Here is a 23,309-nt window from a genome sequence, read left to right on the forward strand (position 1 = left end):
ACTGCCATGTCGGTTATATGTTATCATTGCCTGCTACGGATGGGTCATGTTCCGTTGGTTGCTATCTTGATTCGGGTTATTATCTGAGATAATAAACGTCTAGCTAATTTTATTTAAATGGCTAGATGCGTGAAATGCCCACCCATTTTATAGAAACTTTATCATTTTAAATACATATGTGGTCCTTTAAAATTCAGTGTTATCCAAACTCGGGTACAAATATTTACACTACAGACTTATGGGGACCTATCTCGCACTCCATAGGGTGAAATCATGCTCTTGGGTCACCAAAGAAGAGTCCATGTTATGAAATAGGACCATGGCATGTGACACTAAGAATTGTTTCCGGTTTTAATAAAGGAAAATTGGTTTTAAATAATCTCAACTATAGTTTATTGGTAAATATCCATCTCAACTTTACACTTGCCTTCTGGCAGTACTAACTACCTATGCATTTGTTTTTAACAGGTCGCGACTAACGGATGTTAACTCTGTTAGTCTTTGTCTGACGTGGCCATCCCAGTTGGCAAAAACTTGATTACGTGGAACGCGACGTGGCGGCTGACTGTGTATTATTATTATTACTCTTTTTAGTCCAGTACAACCACCACCACCCCTCGTTTCCCGGCGAGCCACCACCACCACCCCTCGCCGGAACACACGACCACCACCATGTCTATCCCCTGCAACCAACACCGGAACCCATTACCACCACCATGCCCATCCCTACAACCACTGTCACACCCCGACCAAAGGCGGCGGAACATGCCGAGGTGTAACGATTGCCCATAAGCACATGACACTATTTAAAGCGACAATATTTAACAAACTCATTTCATTTCACAACATCGAAAATGTCACATAACCAAATATTCATAAGTCAAATACAACAAAATATAGCAAAATATAGCAAATCAAGTATTGTTCATTTTTGCTAATATCCTAACGGTATTTGTGTCATTTTCTTCACCGAACTCCATAATCAACCTAGATGCAAACCTGTAACATTTCATAAAATAAAGTTGTCAACACAAAGGTTGGTGAGCAATTCATAAGTTTGAACAATAGATATATAGTATGAAAAGCCACAAAACTAGTATACAAAACCATAAATAATAGCTATAAACTTGGATAAATTGACAATCGCTAATAGAATTACGTTAGCGTCACCTAGCTATAAGGGATTGCCAAGTAGTCTATGATTTAATAGAATATCGTTAATTGCATTACGTTAACGACACCTTGCTACAAGGGGATGCCAAATAGTCTAGGATTTATAGATTCCACCAACCGAAAGCGATAAACACATAGGCATATAAGCATAGAACACCAAATCGAGCAATTATTCAAGTAAAGTATACAACAACGTTTATGGTTTAAGACTCAAGTATAAAGCATTTGATTTGAATAAGTATGAAATGTCACCCCAAAACAAAATATAGAAAACGGGGTATGAAGTTACTCACGTTCAAGTATAAAACTTGATCGGTAAAAGATGAATAACCGGATGGATGAAGTTTAACGAGCAAGGCCTAAACGACAATAAAATCTTGGATTTAGAATGGTTGTATTGAAGATCTTTAAATAAAATAATTGTTGCAAAAAGTAAACAATTAAAGTTCAAGGTATAAAATGTAACTATTTAAGAATTTATAATAACAATCCTTTAAAAATGTAAGTTTGCTCGAAACCGGGTTAAAGTATCTAACCTTAATATTTACTTAACCAATGTTAAGTAATAAGGTGGGAAAAATGCTAAAATGCAAGTTCCTTTGGGACAAAGATACTAAAACGGGTTTTTAACAAGTGTTCGGGTTGTCGATTCGGGTATTGACAAATGGTCAAACCCAAAGTCAACTTTCCAACATATTAATTGTTATGAGATAACTCATTAAAATATACTAGCACTTAACCAAGTATGTAGATCTATTGTTTAGAACTAACAACACACGTTAAGCGAGTGTTCGGTTTTGTCGGTCCAAACTATGTGATGAGATCAAGTTGGATCCAACAATTCCAAGTACTTAAGAAAATAATTAAAATCAGTTTGTAAACTATTTTTAAAGAAATACAAGTCTTGATAGCTAAAAACACACTTGTGTGTCTTAAGCGAGTAAAAGTCGGCATAGTTCGGTTTGGTTCGGTCTCCATCTCACAAATAGTTCATAGATGGTTTCTACATGCCCAAATATCATAGAACTAGTATATTGGTTTATAAATGAAGAAAACTTAAATTTTACAACTAAAAAGTTAACTACAAGTCTTTTAAGCAAAAGTTTCGGTTTAGTTCGGTTTCCATCTCCCAATGAGTTCATAGATGGATTCCATATGCTTAATATCAAAGAACTTGTAAAAATGATTTTTGAAACTCAAATCTCGCAATAAACATGTTTAAACAACTATTTTAACAAAACTAGTAAACAAAAGTTCGGTTTCCGGTTTGGACCAGTGTCGGTTAAACCAAGGTTAGTCTTATACAAACCCACACCATGGAACTTGTAAATAAGATGAACAAACTAAAAGGGTTAGAAGTTAGTCATAAGTGATATGTATAATAAGTTATGTGTGTGTGTATATATATCAAGAACACGAAGTTCTCCATGAAGCCTTGCTTTATGACATTCGAAACTTAACCAACCGGAGTCGATGAAGTAACAAATAAAGGAAACAAGGGGTGTGTATTATATATATATGTTGTACCACCATATTCCAGTGTTAGTAATATTAGAAGAACAAGTTAAAATGAAAGACTATAGTTAGTTGACCTTAAGAAATCAAAATAACAAAATGTTGAAGATGAATACTTGGATTTGAGAGATATTTTGGAGAAGATGAACAACCAAAATGGTGTATGGAGCCTTGCTTTTATAATGGTAAGAGTATGGTTCATACAAATAGGGTAAAGATGCATGTGATGGTTGAAATGGTTAAACAAGTTTTTGGTAAATGGCAATAATAGTTCCCAAAGTTTGGTTTAAGTCATTTTAAGGAGTTTTAAGGACCAAAAACAATGTTTTCAAGACCCAACAAGTGTAAAACAATATTGTAACATAAAATCCATCATTTTGATTATATCATAAGCTTTGGTTTACAAAATGGGTCGGTTTACATGATAAACGATACTAAAACGAATACAAACGAGACCCGAAATTGACGAATGTCACAACCACCACCGGACCCCATGACCCCACCATTACCTTACTCGTCGGCCACCGGCGGTGGAGATCTAAACAGAAACTGTTGGAGACCACCATGTTCTCCGGCCCCAGCAACTATTGCTCTCTGTACCGCCACCACGTTGGCACGCCGCCACGTTGGTTGCTCTCTGTACTGCCTCGTCTGCAACGTCGCCGGAAACACCACCATCTCAACTGAATCTATACCGGAAACGCCACCACGTTGACACTCCGCCGCCACCATCTCAACTTCCACTCGTCTGCAACCACTCTGTACCGGAAACACGATTTAGACCTTGAATTAGGGTAAAAGAGGGGAAATGAGTGTTGATCTTCAAGGAAACACGATGTAGACCCTGAATTAATGTTGGATTTATGATTTGGGGGTTGATTTGATGATTATTGTTTTTGAAATGTCTGATGAAGATGATGATGATGGTTGGGTTGTGGTGGGAATGAAATGGGTGGGGGATTAGGGTTTTATTATTATTATTATTATTATTATTATTATTATTATTATACACAGTTAGCCGCCACGTCGCGTTCCACGTAATTAAGTTTTTGCCAACTGGGATGGTCACGTCAGACAAAGACTAACGAAGTTAACATCCGTTAGTCGCGGCCCGTTAAAATCAAATGCACAAGTAGTTGGTACTGTTAGCAGGCATGTGTAAAGTTGGGATTGATATTTACCAATAAGCCATAGTTGGGATTATTTAAAACCAATTTTCCTTTAATAAACGATACATAAAGTAAATTACATGATTGTTCATGTGTTATATTTGTATGCAAGTATGCTTCATATGAGTGAACATATTTTTCAATCATGGGTTTTATTATTTTCACAAGTTGACGTTAAACTTTTTTAAATTAGTATAAATTGATTTTTATGTTGTGCCAATTAGACAACAAAAAGAACAAAAAATATAAAAATCCCAAGCAACCCACCCGAATTCTTGCTTTCGTTCTTTCTTCTTCTTTGTTAGAATCCACATCACATTCCTCAGGTTGTGATCCAATAACAGAGATTGTAATCTAATGATAGAGACAAAGTCTTTTAAACATCTAAGATCTTGAGTTCAAGTCTATAAAAATAAAGGTTTCATTCTTAGAGAAAAGGAATCCATTTGTATGTAAGCTTGTTTCATACCGTTCACTCATGAATTTATTATTTTAACAAGTTGACATTAAAACTTTTTAATTAGTATAAATGGACTTTTATACTAGACTAATTAGACAACAAAAAGAATAAAAAAAATATAAAAAATCCTAGGCATCCCTACCAACCCCCCCTCCATCCCACCCCACCCCTTTCGGTATTTCTTTTTCTTTTTTTTTTTGTTAGAATCCACCTCACATTTCCCGGTTGATGGTCTAATGACAGAGACAAGGTCTTTTAAACATCTAAAGATCTTGAGTTCAAGTCCATAAAAATAAAGGTTTCATTCTTATAAAAAAGGAATCCATTTGTATGTAAGTTTGTTTCATACCGTTCACTCATGAATTTATTATTTTTCACAAGTTGACATTAAAACTTTTTAATTAGTATAAATTGACCTTTATACTAGACTAATTAGACAACAAAAAGAATTAAAAAAATATAAAAAATCCTAGGCATCCCTCCCAACCCCCCACCCACCCACCCCTTTCGTTATTTCTTTTTCCTTTTCTTTTTGTTAGAATCCACCTCACATTTCTCGGTTGATGGTCCAATGATAGAAACAAAGTCTTTTAAACAACTAAAGGTTCTGAATTTGAGTCCCGAGATATAAAATAAATAAGCCTTAGAAAAAAAGAATCCACCTCACGATTGTGTGCCTGCCATTGATAATTCCAAAAAGAGTCTAAGATTGGTTACAACTAACTACGGCTCTGACCAAAAGCACATTCGAAGCCAACTCTAGTGCTATGGCTCCAAAACCTCATATCCATATCTAGAGCTACAACCCTTAAACCTTATAACTGGCTCCGAAGTTACCACTTTGTAACATAAGATTCATCACCGAGCTATGGCTCCAGGATCTTAAAACCAACTCAAGTGCTATATGCCACGGACCAAATATTTAAAGATCGAGATGCTTGATTTGTGTTGAAACGCTTGGGTTTGTTGGCTCGTCCCGGACTTCCTTGGGCGCGGCCTTCGGACACCACACGGAGTCTAAGAAGTAGCTCCGTGACATATAGCTCCAAACAATTATATCTATCTTGGGACCATGGCTTTAGAACCTTCAACCCCTCGTAAGTTTTTTGCCCCAGGACCTTATAACCATCCCCAGAGCTATGTTTCTCAAACTTTATTATTGCTTTAGAGCATTATAATCGCCTCTGTAAGGACTATGCATTAGTATTCACTAAGTGACCTAACCTTCATATGAAGAAGAAGCGCTAAAGCATGCAAGAACAACATACTTGCATCTAGTTAGATAGTGTTGCAGGCACAATCTGGCTTCGTACTAGTAATCCATACATTGACATTTGCAAAATATGCTACAATCCAAATTGAAGATGATTTTAATTAAAACTTGATATTTGTTGACGGTGGTTAATTGTGATGGTAGCCTAAGGAACACTACAAACAATTGGACACCTAAAACAAATAGTTGGATAACCATGAATTTATGTATTAAAATCTCAAACTTAATGTGACATGCCAACTCATGCCAAACATAATTGACAAACCATTATTATTTATTAGTGTTAAAATTAGACATAATGTTTAATTTGAGACTGAACATGTTTATATGTTCACTCTTATTTTATTTAGTCTTTGGAAATCATAGATACTTTAAAATATACTGTAAACCTTCATCTAGGAAGAGCGAAAATGTAACACCCCAACCCGGAGCAGGCCGACGTGTCACTATTACAGATATCATAAACCAAACAAAAACCATTTAAATGAAATGAAAAGAATCCCATGGCAACCAAAAGAGTTAAAAACACTGAAAGAAATTCTAAGTCAAATTTATTAAATGCTTAAATAAAAGAAAATTAAATCAAGTCCTTATTCTTGAGCTTCATTTTACTCTCATCACTGATCTCCCCGATTTCCCGAATTACCTGTTAGCAAATAAGACAGACACAAACAAGAAAATACGGCAGAGCCAAAAATTGCCCAGTAACGGAGAGAACAATAGTACAGGTAAAGGCATACATAAGACAACACACATACTGAAATAAAACTGAAACTATTGCGAATATAAAACCACGTTTTAGACCGAACTATAAATAAATGCGAAACATAATCCGATACACGATCGGGACGTAATCTGAATATACTCAAATTTAATCAAATGCATATACACATATCAAAACGGACCAGAAATATAGCGAAACAAAATATAATTACTAAAATACACGACGATGATGTTAAAATAAATAGGTCGTGTAATACGGAAGCGCCCAGAGCCTAAACAGAGGGGTACATAGCTAGCTAGTCCATGCACCAAGGAGACGGTGTGGGTGGCGTGCACACATTGTTCCATCTCAAACAGAAGTCAGGAGTCAGGAGTCAGGAGTCGGAGCTAAGATCGATCTATACGCCTCTAAGTGGCCAAGGTACTACATGAGTACTTTCAGAGACGCCGTGAACTTTGATTACGCAGTGTCACGATAAGTGCCATGTCGTTGACGCCCCAACGACAAGTCAGAAATGCTCGGGTAACAGAGTACTGAACTACAGTCGTATAACTAAAAGATATTTAAACAGGAACATGCAATAATGAATTCAAAATATATATAACCTATTGCATGCTATAAAATTAATATAACCATATCATACGAATAAACCGAACTAGATAACAAAAATCCGCACTACGAAGTGACGGACATCGAATATAAAATGGACTAGAACCAATACTATGAGTGAAGAAAAACAGAATCCGTACAACAAAGTAGCGGACTATAATTAATACTAAGAGTAACAAAAACAGAAACCGTACTATGAAGTAACAAGAAACAGAATCCGTACAACAAAGTAGCGGACTATAATTAATACTAAGAGTAACAAAAACAGAAACCGTACTATGAAGTAACAAGAAACAGAATCCGTACCTTAATTATTATGTAAAAGTAAAAAAAGTTGGCCTGTCTTCAATAATTATGAGAACCTACGGTTTATTCACATTTTATTTTAGATATACTCGCATAATTACGATGGATGATTCGTTGATTTTTCCCGGGAAGACACTTTAAGAATCCATAAGAAAATTTGTTTAACCATAGGCTTGTTTCGGTGGTTATTTAAATATCGTTAGAGCTACCAAAAATAAGTACTAATATGTAAATGTTGAATTTTAAATCTCATCTTCATTATAAGGGAATATTATGAATAAAGTAACTGACCAAAACTATTATTTACCTATGATCATAAAAACTTTCAAAATTTAATTTATCATTTTAAATTCCTAACTTCTCATATTTGATTTTAAGTTATACGTAGTGGCTGTAAAGCCATTCATATTTATTATTATGGTGCTTCAGTTAACTTTATGCATATAGAAACTCTTGTCCTCCTATCTTTAATGACATGCATGCATTATACATACCAATTTAAATAGAGTTTCTAATTAAACAACGTTATCCATCACAGGAACGAATCAACGATCTCATCCGAACGACTTAATTAGGTGTACGAACCAAAAGAAAAGGAGCGGACGGTTACCTTAGTTTTCGAACAGGTCGGTGATGTACGTAAATGTGATAGTGACTTAATCGGTTCCTCTCGACAGAACAGAACAGATCGTAGGCGGAACTTGAACGGTGGTGGTATGCGATGCGTTACGGTGACTTACTCGAGGAGGGAAAAACGGCGGTCGGTACTTGAGAGAAACAGAAACGAGTGGCGGTGCCCGAAATTTGTCACCGAACTAGATGCGAACTAACGAAGGCACCGGTGGCGTCTGGCTTGCGGCAATTGCCGATTGTCGTCTGATTTGCAGCAGCCGTTGGCGGCACTGTGATGGCGGACAATCTTCGTTGCGAGACTAATTTAGGGTGATGGTGTGATGTGGTGGTGAGGCAGAGAGTAAGCAAAAGTTGGTATGGTTTTGTGAAGTTTGATTTGAAGCTTTATACATCGTCGATCGTCGGGGATACGGATAACGCACGAAACATATTTGCCAAAATATCCGGTGGTTAGTTTGAAGAGGCTGAATGGGTTATTAATTAGTCTTGATCTAATATTATTGATCCAGTATAGCTATACGATTTATACTTGATTTAATAATACTATATATCTTTTAGATTTCCCCTCCTATTCGAAATTCAAATCATAATATGCATCTGTATCATTTTGTTTAATATTAGTTGATCAAATCACAAAATCTCAAATTTCAAATACTTATATTAAATTCACAACCACACCTTAATTAATAATAATCCTATTTATTAATATAGTTTATTTGTTATCTTTATATTTGGGTTATTATAGAAAAGACTTGACATTGTCCCACCCTCTCCACGGTCAACACCCTACGCCGTACATGTTGAACGTTTACTACATTACTTCATCTTGGTCGAGATTGATTTCATATGAGTTCAAACTTCTATCAACTTTTAGCATAACTTTAATTAGACTTTCCAAATGATATTATTAACTCAAATGATGGTTAAATAATACAAGTCTTTTATTCAAAAAATGATATGATCACTCATCACTCATCACTCATCAATGATCTGCTAGTGTGGTGAGGTCACTCCAGCTAAGCAACACAAAGACGGTTGCAAACATAGTGTTCAGTTGTCACGTGCTCGTCCATCAAACGACAATAATGACCAATCAACTGTCCTTCAGTCCCTAAACCGTAATTATCCCAACCTCCAAGGGCAATCTTCTACACTCCACGTATATATGATACATATCCACCCATACTCAAAACACAAAGTAAAAAACAAAACAAAATGAAACTTACCGGCGTATATCTAGCGGTGGCAGTCCTCCTCGCCGCCGTAAGCTCCACCGTCGTGAACTCATGCACGCCATCAGACCGTGATGCATTAATGTCTTTCAAGTCCGCTTTAACCGAGCCGTATTTAGGCATATTTAACACGTGGACCGGCACCGACTGCTGCACTAACTGGTACGGTGTCAGCTGCGACCCGACTGATAATCGAGTCAACGATATAATCCTACGTGGCGAGTCCGAAGATAAAATATTCGAAAAAGCCGGCCGGTCCGGTTACATGACCGGTTCACTTTCTCCCTCACTCTGTAAACTAGACCGGCTCACAACGCTTATAGTCGCCGACTGGAAAGGTATCTCCGGCGAGATTCCGGCGTGTGTTACCTCTCTACCTCACCTTCGTATCCTCGACCTAATCGGAAATCAAATCACCGGAAAATTACCTTCCGATATCGGAAAGTTAACAAAACTCACCGTTTTAAACGTAGCTGATAACAAAATCTCCGGCGAGATTCCGGCGTCGATTGTGAACCTTCAAAGTCTAATGCATTTAGATCTAAGCAACAACCAGATCTCCGGCGTACTTCCGACGGATCTCGGTAAGCTATCGATGATGAGCAGAGCTTTACTCAACCGTAACGTAATCTCCGGTAAAATTCCGACATCCATCGCCGGAATATACCGTCTCGCAGACTTAGATCTATCAATTAATCGAATATCCGGTTCAATTCCGGCTCAAATCGGTTCAATGCCGGTGTTGTCGACTCTCAATCTAGACAGTAATGAACTAACCGGTTCGATTCCGGCGAGTTTGTTAAGTAATGCCGGTTTGAACATTGTGAATTTGAGCCGGAACTCGCTTGACGGTTACTTGCCGGACGTGTTTACACCGAGGACGTATTTTTCTGTTTTGGATTTATCGTTTAATAAGCTGAGAGGTTCGATACCGAAGTCGTTATCGTCTGCGAGGTATATTGGACATTTGGATTTGAGTAATAATCATTTGTGTGGTGCGATTCCGGTAGGGTTTCCGTTTGATCACCTTGAAGCGTCGTCGTTTAGTAATAATGATTGTTTATGTGGCTCGCCGTTATTGCGCGTTTGCTAGTTAATGGTTATTTAATGGTGCACTGTGCGTACTGCGTGTGCGCTTTGAATTTAAGTTTTTTTTTTTAAATAAGAATTTAATTGAAGATGAAATTTGAAATGTTAATATGTGAAGTGGAAATGTGCCATGTTAAGTTCCTGTTAAGGGTATTTTTGTAACTCTATTGATATTATGTTATTATTTGGCTCAATATGTTTAATGACTTGTAATGCTACTAAAGCCAAGGGTACTCAGGCCACGTTGCGGCGTTTTGGAGTGGAAATGTTGGGGGCACGCTGCCTCCCCGGCTTTTTGGCTTGGCGTTGTGGGCCAAACATTTCGTTTTGGAGTGGAAATGTTGGGGGCACACTGCCTCCCCGGCTTTTTGGCTTGGCGTTTTGGGCCAAACATTTCCTATAAAACGAGAATGTGGCACGGATTTTAATAAAATTGTTTGTGGGGAGGGGAGAGAAAGGAGAATATACGTAATTATTGTAGGAGAGTTGTGTCGTTTTGCCCGCTACGCCACCTTTTACAAAACTCTCTGTTGCTGACGGGAATGACACATGACGCAAAATGCCCAAGGATGTGACGTTTTTACTACACATAGTCTAAATAAATTTATTAGAGCAGTAATCATTATTAGTCATGCTTATCGTTTATTTAATGGTAACAACGACTTGATTTGGAAGTTGCAATTTTGTCATCAGGGCTGTATGCAGATTAGTTGAGTATCTTTCCATTCCTTGTGTGACACAGGAGTTAGCTAGGTTAACATGTTTGATTTTCAAGTTTCACGTTCTGCTCTTACTCGTGCAAGTGTTATAGTCAAGCTGCTATTCATACTAGTCTTACATGAGCGGACTACGCATTTTAAATTAGATTGTCATATTACGTGTGAGAAAAAGTTCAATATGTTTAATTTTGCTATCTCACACTCGTACTTAGTTTACATTATTGGCTTCCATGTTTGAGTTGTATACACACCTCCAACTTAAGAGGGGTATCATGCATCCAAAACAATTATTTTTGTTTCGTTCGCAAATTCATGCGCATGCTAGCTGGTTTCGTTTATTCTGTTTTGCATATAAATCTTGTAACTTTATTTTAAGTAAATAAAATTTAAACATTAGAATATTCTTCAATGGCTCTCTCGCAGTTTAGATGAAAATTGTTTTGGATTATAAATACTCGAGTATTATGAATAGAAACCAAATTTGAAATTCTAAAGATATATAGTCTCTAGAAGATATTTTAAAATCTGAAATTTATGAAGTGGAGGTAACAGGCCATGTGAGAAATGAATTACTTTTGTAGAACAACTCATTGCTCCAGGAGTTGTTGGCCTCTTCTTTCCCGTCACTATCCATCTTCATAAATGTTTGTTTGCCATTTAATGCTACATTATTTTATCAAATGTTGTAAAGCTTTCAAAATGGGAGGTCATTTATGTATCAATAATATTTTCTCCACCTAATTTACATGTAATGTCGCGGGTTGTACAACTATTGTATTAATGTTCACTCCTTTTCTTTTGAAGTGAAAGCAATTGTCTAAACAATAACTATATGTCTTCTAAACAGCAAACACCGAAAAACAATTCTAACAATTATGCGGACAGTAATTATTAGTAATCGAAAACAAGGCTTATAAAAAGTATAAAATCCATGTTTAACTGATACTGTTAATTTGAAGCAATTCCTTTGAAATTGAGTGGTTGACGATCACAACAACATGATGTGAATCCAAATATCACAAAACTCGTAACCAATTAACGAATAGAACAACTACATAAATAACAATGTTTTAGAATTTAGAGCGTTCACCATGGAAATCAACAAAAATGTAAAGTTATCTAAAAAAATTGTTTACTTTTAAAAATCCCTCAAATGAAAGGTTGTGTTTTCCACTCAAAACCGGTTAACCGGTATTTGCACTTCTATATAGAGGTGTACAAAAAACCCGAACCCGGAACCGGACCCGTAATAAATATCCGGAACCGGTTTTTCTAATACCCGGTTTTTAATACCCGAACCCGTACCTGACCCTACCCGTAGGGTACGGATAGGGTATGCATTTTGGCACTAAAACCCGAACCCGAACCGGACCCGATTTGTACCCGGTAATACCCAAAAACCCGATTTGTACCCGGTAATACCCGAACCCGGAACCGGGGTTTTCCAATACCCGAAACCGGGTATTTCAAATACCCGATGTATACCCGAAAAATACGTTAAAAATACCCGAATAATACCCATAAAAAGTGTAAACTTTTAAAAAAATCCAATCTATACCAAAAAAATACCGGAAAAAACCCGTAAACAGGGTTTTTTCAATACCCGATAATAGAGTATTCAAATACCCGGTTTTAGAATACCCGGTTCTATACCCGACCCGAACCCGATGCATAGGGTATGACTTTTAGAGACAATACCCTACCCGAACCCGACCCGATTATTACCAATGCCCTGTCATACCCGAACCCGGTTCTATACCCGAACCCGGGTATTTAAAAAACCCGATTTGTGCACCTCTACTTCTATATGTGTCACATTCTCTGTGCCCCAAAACTGTTTTGATGAATTGGATTCCAAAGCCCAATATATCTAAATCAGTCCAACTCAAACCTGAGACAGGCCCACTCTCTCACACTTTCGAGCTTTCTCGGTTTCGGTCCCCAGACTGTTTTGACCCGGTTCACATACGTGTAACTAGAGGTAGAGGTGCATAAATCGGGTTTTTTCGTATACTCGGGTTCGGGTATGATCGGGTATTGAAAAATCGGGTATTGAGAGAAATCGGGTAGGGTTCGGGTAGGGTATTGAGGAGAAAAACTCAACCCTATGTACCCGGGTAAGGTATGATCGAGTTCGGGTATTGGAACCGCGTATGTGTCCGGGTACAACCGGGTATTAATACCCGGTTTTGAATTTGTAACTTTTTTATACATTTTTTAATTTATTTAAAATTTATATATGCTTTGCAATTTATAAAAATAATTAAACTATATAACAAAAACTATAAATCCACTTAATTACAAATTATTTACTTAGTAATATGTATTTTACAAAAATTTAAACATAAAAGTTGTGAAGTAAACATAAAAATATACTTTAAAAATTCATGTATCATTTCAGGTATTAGAAAATTAGTATCGGTATCGGGTATAACCGGGTATAGGGTATGACCAGGTCCGGGTATGACCGGGTTTAAATCGGGTACGGTTCCGGGTACGGGTATTAACCTCAAAATGCATACCCTATCCATACCCTACGGGTAGGGTCGGTTCCGGTTTCGGGTATAGAATACCCGGGTATAAAAAACCGGTTCCAGGTATTTTTTCGGGTCCGGTTCCGGGTACGGGTTTTTTGTGCACCTCTAACTAGAGGTGCACACAGAACCCAGTTAACCGGTTTCTAACCGGTTCATACCCGAAAATATAACCGGTTACTAAGTGCTCCAATCCTAACTGGTTACTAACTGATCCTAACCGACAGTAAGTAACCGGTTTATATTATTGATTTCAAAACCGGTTATAAATCGTTTAACCGATTTTTTTATTATTATTTTATTAAAAATTGGGTCCGGTTATTAACCGGTCGAAACTGTTTCTCTAACAGGTCAAAACCGGTTACTACCCGGTCGAAACTGTGTTAATTCCCGCCAAAAAAACCGGTTAGCATATTAACCGGTTAATGGTTCACCGGTTAACTAATCTGTGTACCTCTACGTGTAACAAACGAACAAACTTAAAAAAAATCATGGCAAGTTTCCGAAGAGTGAAACTAGAATAATAAGACTCGTCTATAACTCCAAAACTTAGACATGTATAAAACGAAATCTCCTAAACAACAAGCCTTCTGTCTAAACTAGTATCAATGTTACAGTGATCAAACTATAATAGATTTAAGCCATGCCACATTCTCTATTCATAATTTCATATAGCATTTGAAATAATATTAAAAAGCTAGTTAATAACATGAGAGTGATATAAGAAAATTTATATTACTTTATATATTTGCAATTGCCAAAACTAAAAACACAAAGGGACCATTTCATTATATTCCCACAACTTATGGATAAGAAAAAATCCCATCACCAATTAACCACCACCATTCACAAACCATTCCACTTGACAAAATAACACACACCTTCAAACAACTTAACCAATAACACCATAATCCACAACAATCCAATCCCATGGCCACCTTGTTCTCACCATCAGCACTCTTCACCACCACCGCCACCGCCACCGCAACCGCCACCGCCACCGCATCAACTTCAAACAAACCACATCTCCCCATCCGACCCACAACCAAAATTCAACTACCCAACATAACCACAACTGCCTTAACCGCAACTGCACTAGCTGCAGCCACTATTATTTCCACCACCACCTTGCCCACGCTAGCAGCTGAATCGTACGCAACGTATTACGGTACAGCTGCTAGCGCGGCCAACTACGGTGGCTACGGAGGAAACTCAGACAAAAAAGCCTCAGCTGAATACATATATGACATCCCAGAAGGATGGAAAGAAAGACTAGTCTCAAAAGTCGAAAAAGGAACAAATGGGACCGATAGCGAATTCTACAACCCGAAGAAACGAACCGAGAAAGAGTAAACGTTTCTTGGCGGGCTTAGGCAGTTAGCTCCAAAAGAAGTTGTGTTAAACAACTTGGCTCTTTCGGATGTGAACTTGCAGGATTTGATTGCGAGTGCCGATAGCGTGAGCTCGGAAGAGACGAAAGACGAAAAGGGGCAGGTTTATTATGTGTATGAGATCGATAGCGCGAGTGCGCATAGCTTGATCTCGGTTACGTGTGCGAAGAATAAGTTGTATGCTTATTTTGTGATGGCGCCTGCGGCGGAATGGAAGAAGGATCAGGACACGTTGAAGCATATTCATGAGTCGTTCAAGACTGTTGGATAGAATTGAGATCATTAAGCAAGTGTTTGAATTTTGAACCATACATGTTTTGTAACATAAATTATATATTTACTGTGATCTTAGTTTGGGATCAAATGGTGACTTGAACTTGAATCTTTGCTTGCTTACAGTACTTGAATTGCATAGTTTTACAAATAAATTATTAGAACTATAAATACTTCTACCTAGACTAAATTATTCTAGGCAAGTTTCAATTCTGTTTTAGGTATCAGAGCGGGTCGATACTCGGACAAGCTGCCAAGTTCACTTATCCGAATTGTTCCCTAAAAATGGCTAAACAACTGAGATGGAGAAGAGCAAAATTGAAGCCTAATTGATTGGTTTGTTATTGTGGGCACGCTATACTCGAAGACTCGTGTAGCGAAGGTGGCTTGAAGACCGACGACGTAGGGTAATAATGCTTCAGGATGGCGGATGTGTGCTGGACTCGATAGAATCATATAATGTTTCATTTCAATACACCCACTCCCAATACTTTAAAAACTTGACTTGAGTCGCTATAGCGAGCTTATTACATTGTTCGCTGATTGTTCAATCACTTCAAACCTAAAATTAGACATACACCTAAATATAACTTTTTGGTACGATGGATGGGCGGGCTGATCATGTGAGCTCCTCCTCATTATTTGATCTAGAAACAACAAAAGGGTGTCATGTAAAGGATTGAAACATGATAGAAGGAAATAAGGTAATCTGGAACTAGAACCACATGTGAGAACCACAAGATGAAGTTAGAGAGTTATAACGGTGTATTAATATACATAATCAGATGTTGTTATCGAATAGTAATGATAAATGAGTGTGGATGTATGCTGATAAATGAGAGTTCCCTGTCCACTCTGTTATGGCGCATGAGATCGACTGTAAAGCTTCGATTCAAGATATCACACTATTCAGTTGGTCAAAATGGGAACATTGTTAATAAACTTCTTGTATGGAGAGTACTAATGAGCACTATTTAATATCCCTTCAAATAGTACGAATCTTCATACTTTAGAATGCCAAAAGCAGTGTAATTTCAATTTCGTTAACTTTCCTCTAATTTGTGGTTCATGTATGCTTTACGGTTTTGAAGATCGGTACCGAAGAACAAAGTTAATTATGTTAATTCAAGTAACTTTAACTTTGCTATTTTGAAGCAACTTCCAGTGCATAACAAAACAAGCGACAAGCCACGGGCTTTGCCCCTTGGACCCCACCGGGGGCAAGGGCTACCGCTCTTGAGTGTTAACACGGTCATAACTCATCACGATCTAAGTTTTCAATTTCTTACGTTTACTGTCAAAAATGTTAACGCGTTGATGATTGTTTTGAAACAATATATGAGATATTTAAAAACTGATAGATCAATTAACAATATACAAAGTTCACACAACCAAACCTAGATCTAGCTACATAACATCAAGGCAAACACCACAAAAACATTCACCAAACTTCATAAAATCTAAGTAAATCAAGCTACATATGCATGTGTTCTATTTCAGATAACATGCCTTCATCTTCATCATCTTCTTGTTCTTGAAATATATCTATACCCTAAGCGCCACCATGGCCATGACCATGGCCAAATGCCTTAACATGATCCTTTAGTGACCTTTTGTGCTTAAAATCAGAACCACACTTACAATACCAAACCCTCCCACAATTCTTTTCATGTGTCCTCCAATCACCTTTGACTGCAATTGCTTTCCCACATTTCCTGCACACAAATTGCTTGATTCCATGCTTTCTTTTGTAATGTGTTTGTAGTGTTTTGAAATCTTTTAGTGGTCTTGACATGGGATGGTCAATGTGGTGCTTGCACCCTGGTGTACAACAGTAGCATGGCAGCTTTAGCATCAATCCTGTGGCCTGGGTCGATCCCTTTAACGACTCAGGTCCCTTTCTATATTGTGATCCATGTCCCCACATATGCATCTGTACGTACGTTGTTCATACATAATAATCAGACATTAGAAACACGCATTGCAAGAGAAATTTGTACGAACTCATGGGAGTGGAAATTGGAATCAGGTAACTAGTTAAAACACGCTGCACATAGGACTGTTCAAAAAGCTCGATGTGGATTTGATTAAAGCTCAACTTTTAATACACATGAATTGTAAACCAAATTTTAGTACATATAAATTATAAAATTTGTACTAAAACAAAATTTGAGCCAGGGTTCTCACCGGAAGCAGCCTCTCTATTCCTACAGGGTAGAGGTAAGACTGTCTACATCTTACCCTCCTCAAACCCTACCATAGCTTTGCTATTGGTGGGATATACCGAGTACGATTATGATGATAAATTATAAATTTTGTAGGTTATAAAATCTACGTTATGTGAATGTTATAAATCGATATGTTTAGAAATAAACGAGTTGGCCCTTTTGACGAGCCACGCTCAAACTCAACACTTTAGCTCATTTAAAAAAAACCGAACTGCCTCGGCTTGATTTGTAAAATGAGTCGAGCCTGAGCAGTGGCGGAGCCACATGTTAACCACCGGGTTCTGCAGAACCCGGTCTTTTTCGGTTTTATATATAACCTATAGTATCGAATTAACGAGCGAACCCATTCTTTTTCGGCGAACGAACCCAGTGTCATTCCAAAATAAAAAGTTCGAACCCATGGGTTATGAAAAATTTAGTTAAATTCTTTTTTAGAAATGAATATATTTTCGATAAAATATAAAAAGCATTAAAAACCGATAAAAATTACTAACAAACATCAATTAACATTTTTAAACATAACACCAAAATAAAAACTAAACATGAATGATGCGTAATCAGATGAGTGATGATTATAATCGGATGGGTGACTTGTTATATTGAAAATGAGTTCTTTTTTTAAGTTAGGATTGAATATGTTAAGAATCGTTTTCAAAACATGAAAACACGAGTGGAACCGTTGTAATACGTTATATCTTTTAATTTAATATGACTTTGTATTTTATTAAAATGTTGACAATGTACTTTTATTTATCTGACCGAATAATCGATCTGACCCGACCTAATACTTCCGGGTTGAAAAACTTTGACGTATGAAAAAAATCGAGCACCGAAAAATCCCGAACCCATAGGATAAAATTCCTGGCTCCGCCACTGAGCCTGAGCCCACCGTAACTGGACTGGACTCCATTAGTTTACAGCCCTAGCTGTGCATCGTGACTTTCTTTGGTGAAAACAGTAAACATGAAATTGGTATCGACACAGGCTTTTTTTTCTTTAGCAGATGGTGTACACTATAAAGTGCCCTTTATTCAAAGAAACATAAGTTGGAAGGCAAGAATCTACTGCCATTAATGTAACAGTAATCATCACATGTATTTTTATGGATCATCACTGACCCTGCAAACATGGTGTTTTACTATGTATCTCATTATGATCGATGCTGCTTTATCTCTTTAATATTTATATTTACCCTTCTGATCCATATCTACAGTAACACTGAAGTTTTCAGATATATTTGAACATGGGAGCATCTGAACAACATGCAACAAAACAAATGCTAAGGACATATATGTCCTTTATATATCATATTTTTTATTTTGCTGTCCTTAAAATCTCCATGTTTATTCTTGATGTTTGATGTGAAATAATGAATTTAATCCATCAAATCAAGAATAATGGTTATGAAAAGTTATAACTTTTGACTTCTTAGATTTCTTTATAAGGCTGAGGGGTGTGGGGCTTCAGCGGGGGCGCGAGAGCCCCTCCGCTCGCGCCCCCAGGCGCGAGCACCACACCACCGAGGCGCGAGAGGGGCGCGAGAGGGGCGCGAGCACGGGAACCAAGGCGGGCGCAAGGCCGGTCGCGGGAAGGCTGAGGCGTAAAGGGACGTGGGAATGCGTGAAAGAGCCGTTGGGATGAGAAATGAGCCGTTGGGCTTGGATATTTTTATTCACATAAAATCTGTTTTTCCTATATATAAACCTAAACCAATTACCACACCCAAAATCACATACCACACCCAAAATCACATAAAACAATTACCACAACTTAAAAAAAAACCCAAAATCAACCCATCTTCCAAACCTTTTTTTAAAAACATGGCTGGAAATTGGTACCCAAACCTAGATTCAGGTTATAGTTACGACGATTTATGGTCGTCACCAGACCAATCGATGTTTTTTTCGGGGTCGCAAGAAACATCCGGCTTTCAACCATCCAACATACAACCGTCTCCTAACTTTGTTGTTCCGGAGACACAAGAATCACACGGTGATGCTACGGGAGCAAGGAGACGCGTCCACCGGAAAAAACAACTTGCAACGGACGGGCCGGGACCGGCTTCGACTCCGAGGATGAAACGGAAAACCACTCCGTGGTCATCGGATGAGAAGGAAGCCTTGTGTCGGGCTTGGATAGTCATTTCTGAGGATCGGCGTTGCGGTAATTGTTTTAACGTTTTTAAAAATGATTTTTAATAAAAAAGTTAAATAAAAAAGTTAACTGGAAATCTAATTTAATTATTCATTTTGCAGCCGACTACCAAAAAAGCAAGGTTTTTTGGACAAAGGTTAGGGAGACGTTCTATACGCTCGTTGGGAGTACAGAGCGAAACGCCGATATGATTTCGGGTCGGTGGTCCGAAATCAGAAAATTTGTCGGCTTGTTTACTAATCTTTTCAACAGGAACGCCGGTCGTATGAGACCAAGTGGCAGTGATGATTTGGCGGTTTACAATTTCACTGTCGAAGAGTGGAAGCAGGAGTGTTTGCGGAGGTATGGGACGGTGAAGACGTGGGACGATGTAAAGTTGTGGGAGAGGTTGAAAAGGTGTTCCAAGTGGGTTGAGCTGGTGGCGCCGGACTATGATGCGGAAGTAGGGCCGAAACGGACTAAAACTAGTTCGTCTGGAGCGTATAACACTTCTGCCGCGTCGGATTGCCGCGTAGGATTCGACCTAAACATTGCGGGGGAGGAAACGTCTTCACCGCCGAGGAGGCGGCCATTGGGACGGGACGCCAAGGGGAAAAAACCGGCTGAGGGGGGAGCCGTAAACATCGTCGATCTTGTTGTATCCCTCAATAAATTCAACAAAACCATGGAGGTGGTCTCTAATGACAAAAAGGAAAAAAGTCGAATGAGAGATTTGGATTTCCTTACAAGAGACTTCAGTAACCTAAATCCGGTCGATCAAATGCTGATGGAAAGGCAAAAGGAACGTATCCGAAAGAGGTTGATCGAAGAAGACCAAGCCGAAGAATAAGAATAATGTTTTTTTAGTACTTTAATTTTTTTTTTATTTTTAGATATTAATGTGTTTTTTTTTAATGTGTGTTTTTTTTAATAATTTATGAGTTTTTTTAATAATACGTTTTTTGAATATATTTATAAAAAAATAAAAAAAAAATCCGCTGGAGCCCCTGCTGGAGCCCCTCCACACCAGGGCCAGGGGCTCCAGCGGGGGCTCCATCACCCATCTTATCCAGTTTCTCTCTCTGCCACACGTCACAATATTATTGGCTGGAGCCCCCACTCGCGCCCCCGTTAGAGCCCCCCACACCCCTCAGCCTAAGTTTATAAGAATCCTAGCTTGGGAATTATCAAAATATATATACTTGAAATCAATATTTGACTTTATAATACAAATTAACTTAAATTGTAAACTCATAGAACAACTGTATCTCTTAATTAATGTTAATTCTGGCTAATGTGTTGCGAGTTTCATAGACGAATGAGCATAAATTTGTTTAAATAACTCATTTATTTTGTCACCCAACGTTTTAACATTATTTAAAGTCCTGAATATTTTATCATGCCATTTAGATATACAGTTTAGTCATTTTGTGAGGCCAGGTACTGAAATGATTATATCTTAATCAACTTGGTCAAATGGCTGTTTAAGATGATCAAAATGGATATTTTCATGACTTAATATATATTATATAATTTAATGGATAGTGTAAGTTTAACACCTAGAAGTAACATTGTTTAGTTACTGCTTCGAAATTCATAAAAAAATTGCTACTATCAAAAAGTCAAAAGATATTGTCACAATTAAGAAAAAGTGTATAGATTATCAAACTGATAATTTCTTAATATGGACGAGTTAAAAGTAACATTGTTTTAGTTACTGCTTCGAAATTCATAAAAAATTGCTACTATCAAAAAGTCAAAAGATATTGTCACAATTAAGAAAAAGTGTATAGATTATCAAACTGATAATTTCTTAATATGGACGAGTTGTATATATACGCGCGTATAGGTATGTATATGTGTGATTAGAATTTATTGATAATTCGTACTCTCTCTCTTTTGAAAGAAGATGTTGATACTTGATACACAAGGATTTGGAATTATGGATATACTATTATCTAACAGGTTCAATATAGTAAAATATGATAATAGTTAATGATACACCTTATTACCTTAGTAAACAGACTCCCATATCTATTATCTAAAAGATTCAATATAGTAAAGTATGATAACATAATTATATATATATATACACCTTAGTAAACAGTAAACAGACTCTAGATTGAGATATATAGTGTAGTTAGTTATTTGTTGAATAAGTTAGGTTTATTTTATTGTGTATTTAACTACTGCTTAGGGTAACTAATATTGCATATATATGGATATACTGTACATACCTGAAGATTATTATATCTGGTGAAGTTCTTGGAACAAAGTGGACAAGAAAACTTCTTTGGACCAGTAAGTATTTGACTAGGGTTTGGAATCCAGTACTGATTATTATTATTCACCTTCTTGTTTAAAAGCACTTGATCATCTCTTTTGAAACCCTTGTTGCCAGAACCATTAGGGCACCAATGAAGCCCTACAAACATGTCATCTCCATTGATACCCTTCTTTTTAGGATACCCTTAAAGCATTTCATCACCATTGATGATGCCCTTATGTTCAGTAGTAGTAGTAGGGGGGCGTATATTAAGGGTTACATTCACTTCTGAATAATTTGTGGCTGAAAAGGTGCAAGTGTTTTTATGGATGGCATGATCATTACATGAAGAGTGATGGTGTGTAGTGTCAATTAACTTGCTAAGAAGAGGAAGAGCTTCTTTCAGTTGAGGTAATGATGATGATGATGATGATGATGATGATGATGATGATGATGATGATGATGATGATGATGATGTAATGTTTTGATTATAAGCATATGAAGGAGAACACTGATTATTAGATGAAAAGCAACAGTGATAATTATATGGGTGATGAGAAAGGAAAGGTAGCCATCCTTTGAAGGTGGGATTTGTCATTGTGTGAAAACAAGCAACCGAGCAAGCTAGTGATGGCACATACACATTTATACACCAGGTTTCATATTAAAAATACTTTCTTTTTTATTGAATACATGAAAATTTTAATCAACCAATAATACCTTTTATTAATTATTTTAATGCAAGGACGATCAGTGTGTCGTGCATGACACTTTATGGCTCCTAAGTCCCAAACTTCGTTTTTAGTATGAATGACTTTGTAATTCAAAAGGGGTTGCGACACAACTTGTTGTCCGTTTATCTGTCACTTTATTGTAATCGTTTTGAGTCTAATGAGAAATATAGCAAAAATTTCTATATTTTTCGTTGTCATTGGGTTATAAAGTAACCTATTATTAAGTAATTAAGTACTAACTTTTAACTTTATATTTTGATTCATGATTAATAACGTTATATATAAAAACCAAAAATGGTAAGAAATGTATTTAAAATCCCAGCGGGTAATTTTTAGCAAGCTAACAATATACCTAGTATATGCGGGTATATTAATACTCGACAGATTATGAGTAACCGAATACTAGTCAGAAACAAAGTCTAACAATATATCGTGTATTAGAATGATTTTCAACACACATCCAATTAACTTCATCGTATTTCCATCTCTATTTGATAATATATTTATAATAGCCTGCCCGTATTAGCAAAATCAAATTGCTTATCATCACAATTCACTAAAAGCTCAAAAGGGAAAATTGCTGAACAAATCAAAGACAAATGAAACTTTGGATATATAAACCACTAAACAAATATATTTAACTCAAAAGTTTATTTGATAGAGAAGTAATGTGAAAACCGATTTAATTGGTCAACCTTTTGACTACAAACTTCACCTTTTTCCCAAAACAATATCACATATATATGTTTTCAAGAATGCACGAGTGACTGATGGAGAGGTTCGAGACTAGAATTTAGGTCTCCAAGTATCCACATTTCAATTAATTATTTCCATTAATGACATTCCGA

General features: G+C 37.0%; 1 protein-coding gene and 2 pseudogenes across 1 annotated transcript; 2 read left to right on the forward strand and 1 right to left on the reverse strand.

Annotated features, from left to right (window-relative positions):
• Positions 1 to 8,901: 8,901 nt before the first annotated feature.
• LOC143545833 (uncharacterized) lies at positions 8,902 to 10,286 on the forward strand. Its single transcript, XM_077037642.1, has one exon. The coding sequence runs from the start codon at positions 9,078 to 9,080 to the stop codon at positions 10,185 to 10,187; it is 1,110 nt and encodes a 369-aa protein (XP_076893757.1). The 5' UTR covers positions 8,902 to 9,077; the 3' UTR covers positions 10,188 to 10,286.
• Positions 10,287 to 14,207: 3,921 nt separating this feature from the next.
• Positions 14,208 to 15,219, forward strand: LOC143545812 (thylakoid lumenal 19 kDa protein, chloroplastic pseudogene; annotated as a pseudogene).
• Positions 15,220 to 16,436: 1,217 nt separating this feature from the next.
• LOC143545813 (zinc finger protein WIP4-like) lies at positions 16,437 to 22,470 on the reverse strand (annotated as a pseudogene).
• Between the last annotated feature and the right edge of the window lie 839 nt (positions 22,471 to 23,309).

The sequence above is a fragment of the Bidens hawaiensis genome, unplaced genomic scaffold (genome assembly GCF_021521415.1).
Source record: "Bidens hawaiensis isolate Kalapana, Puna unplaced genomic scaffold, B.hawaiensis_p1.1 tig00014039_1, whole genome shotgun sequence".
Classification (NCBI taxonomy): Eukaryota; Viridiplantae; Streptophyta; class Magnoliopsida; order Asterales; family Asteraceae; genus Bidens; species Bidens hawaiensis.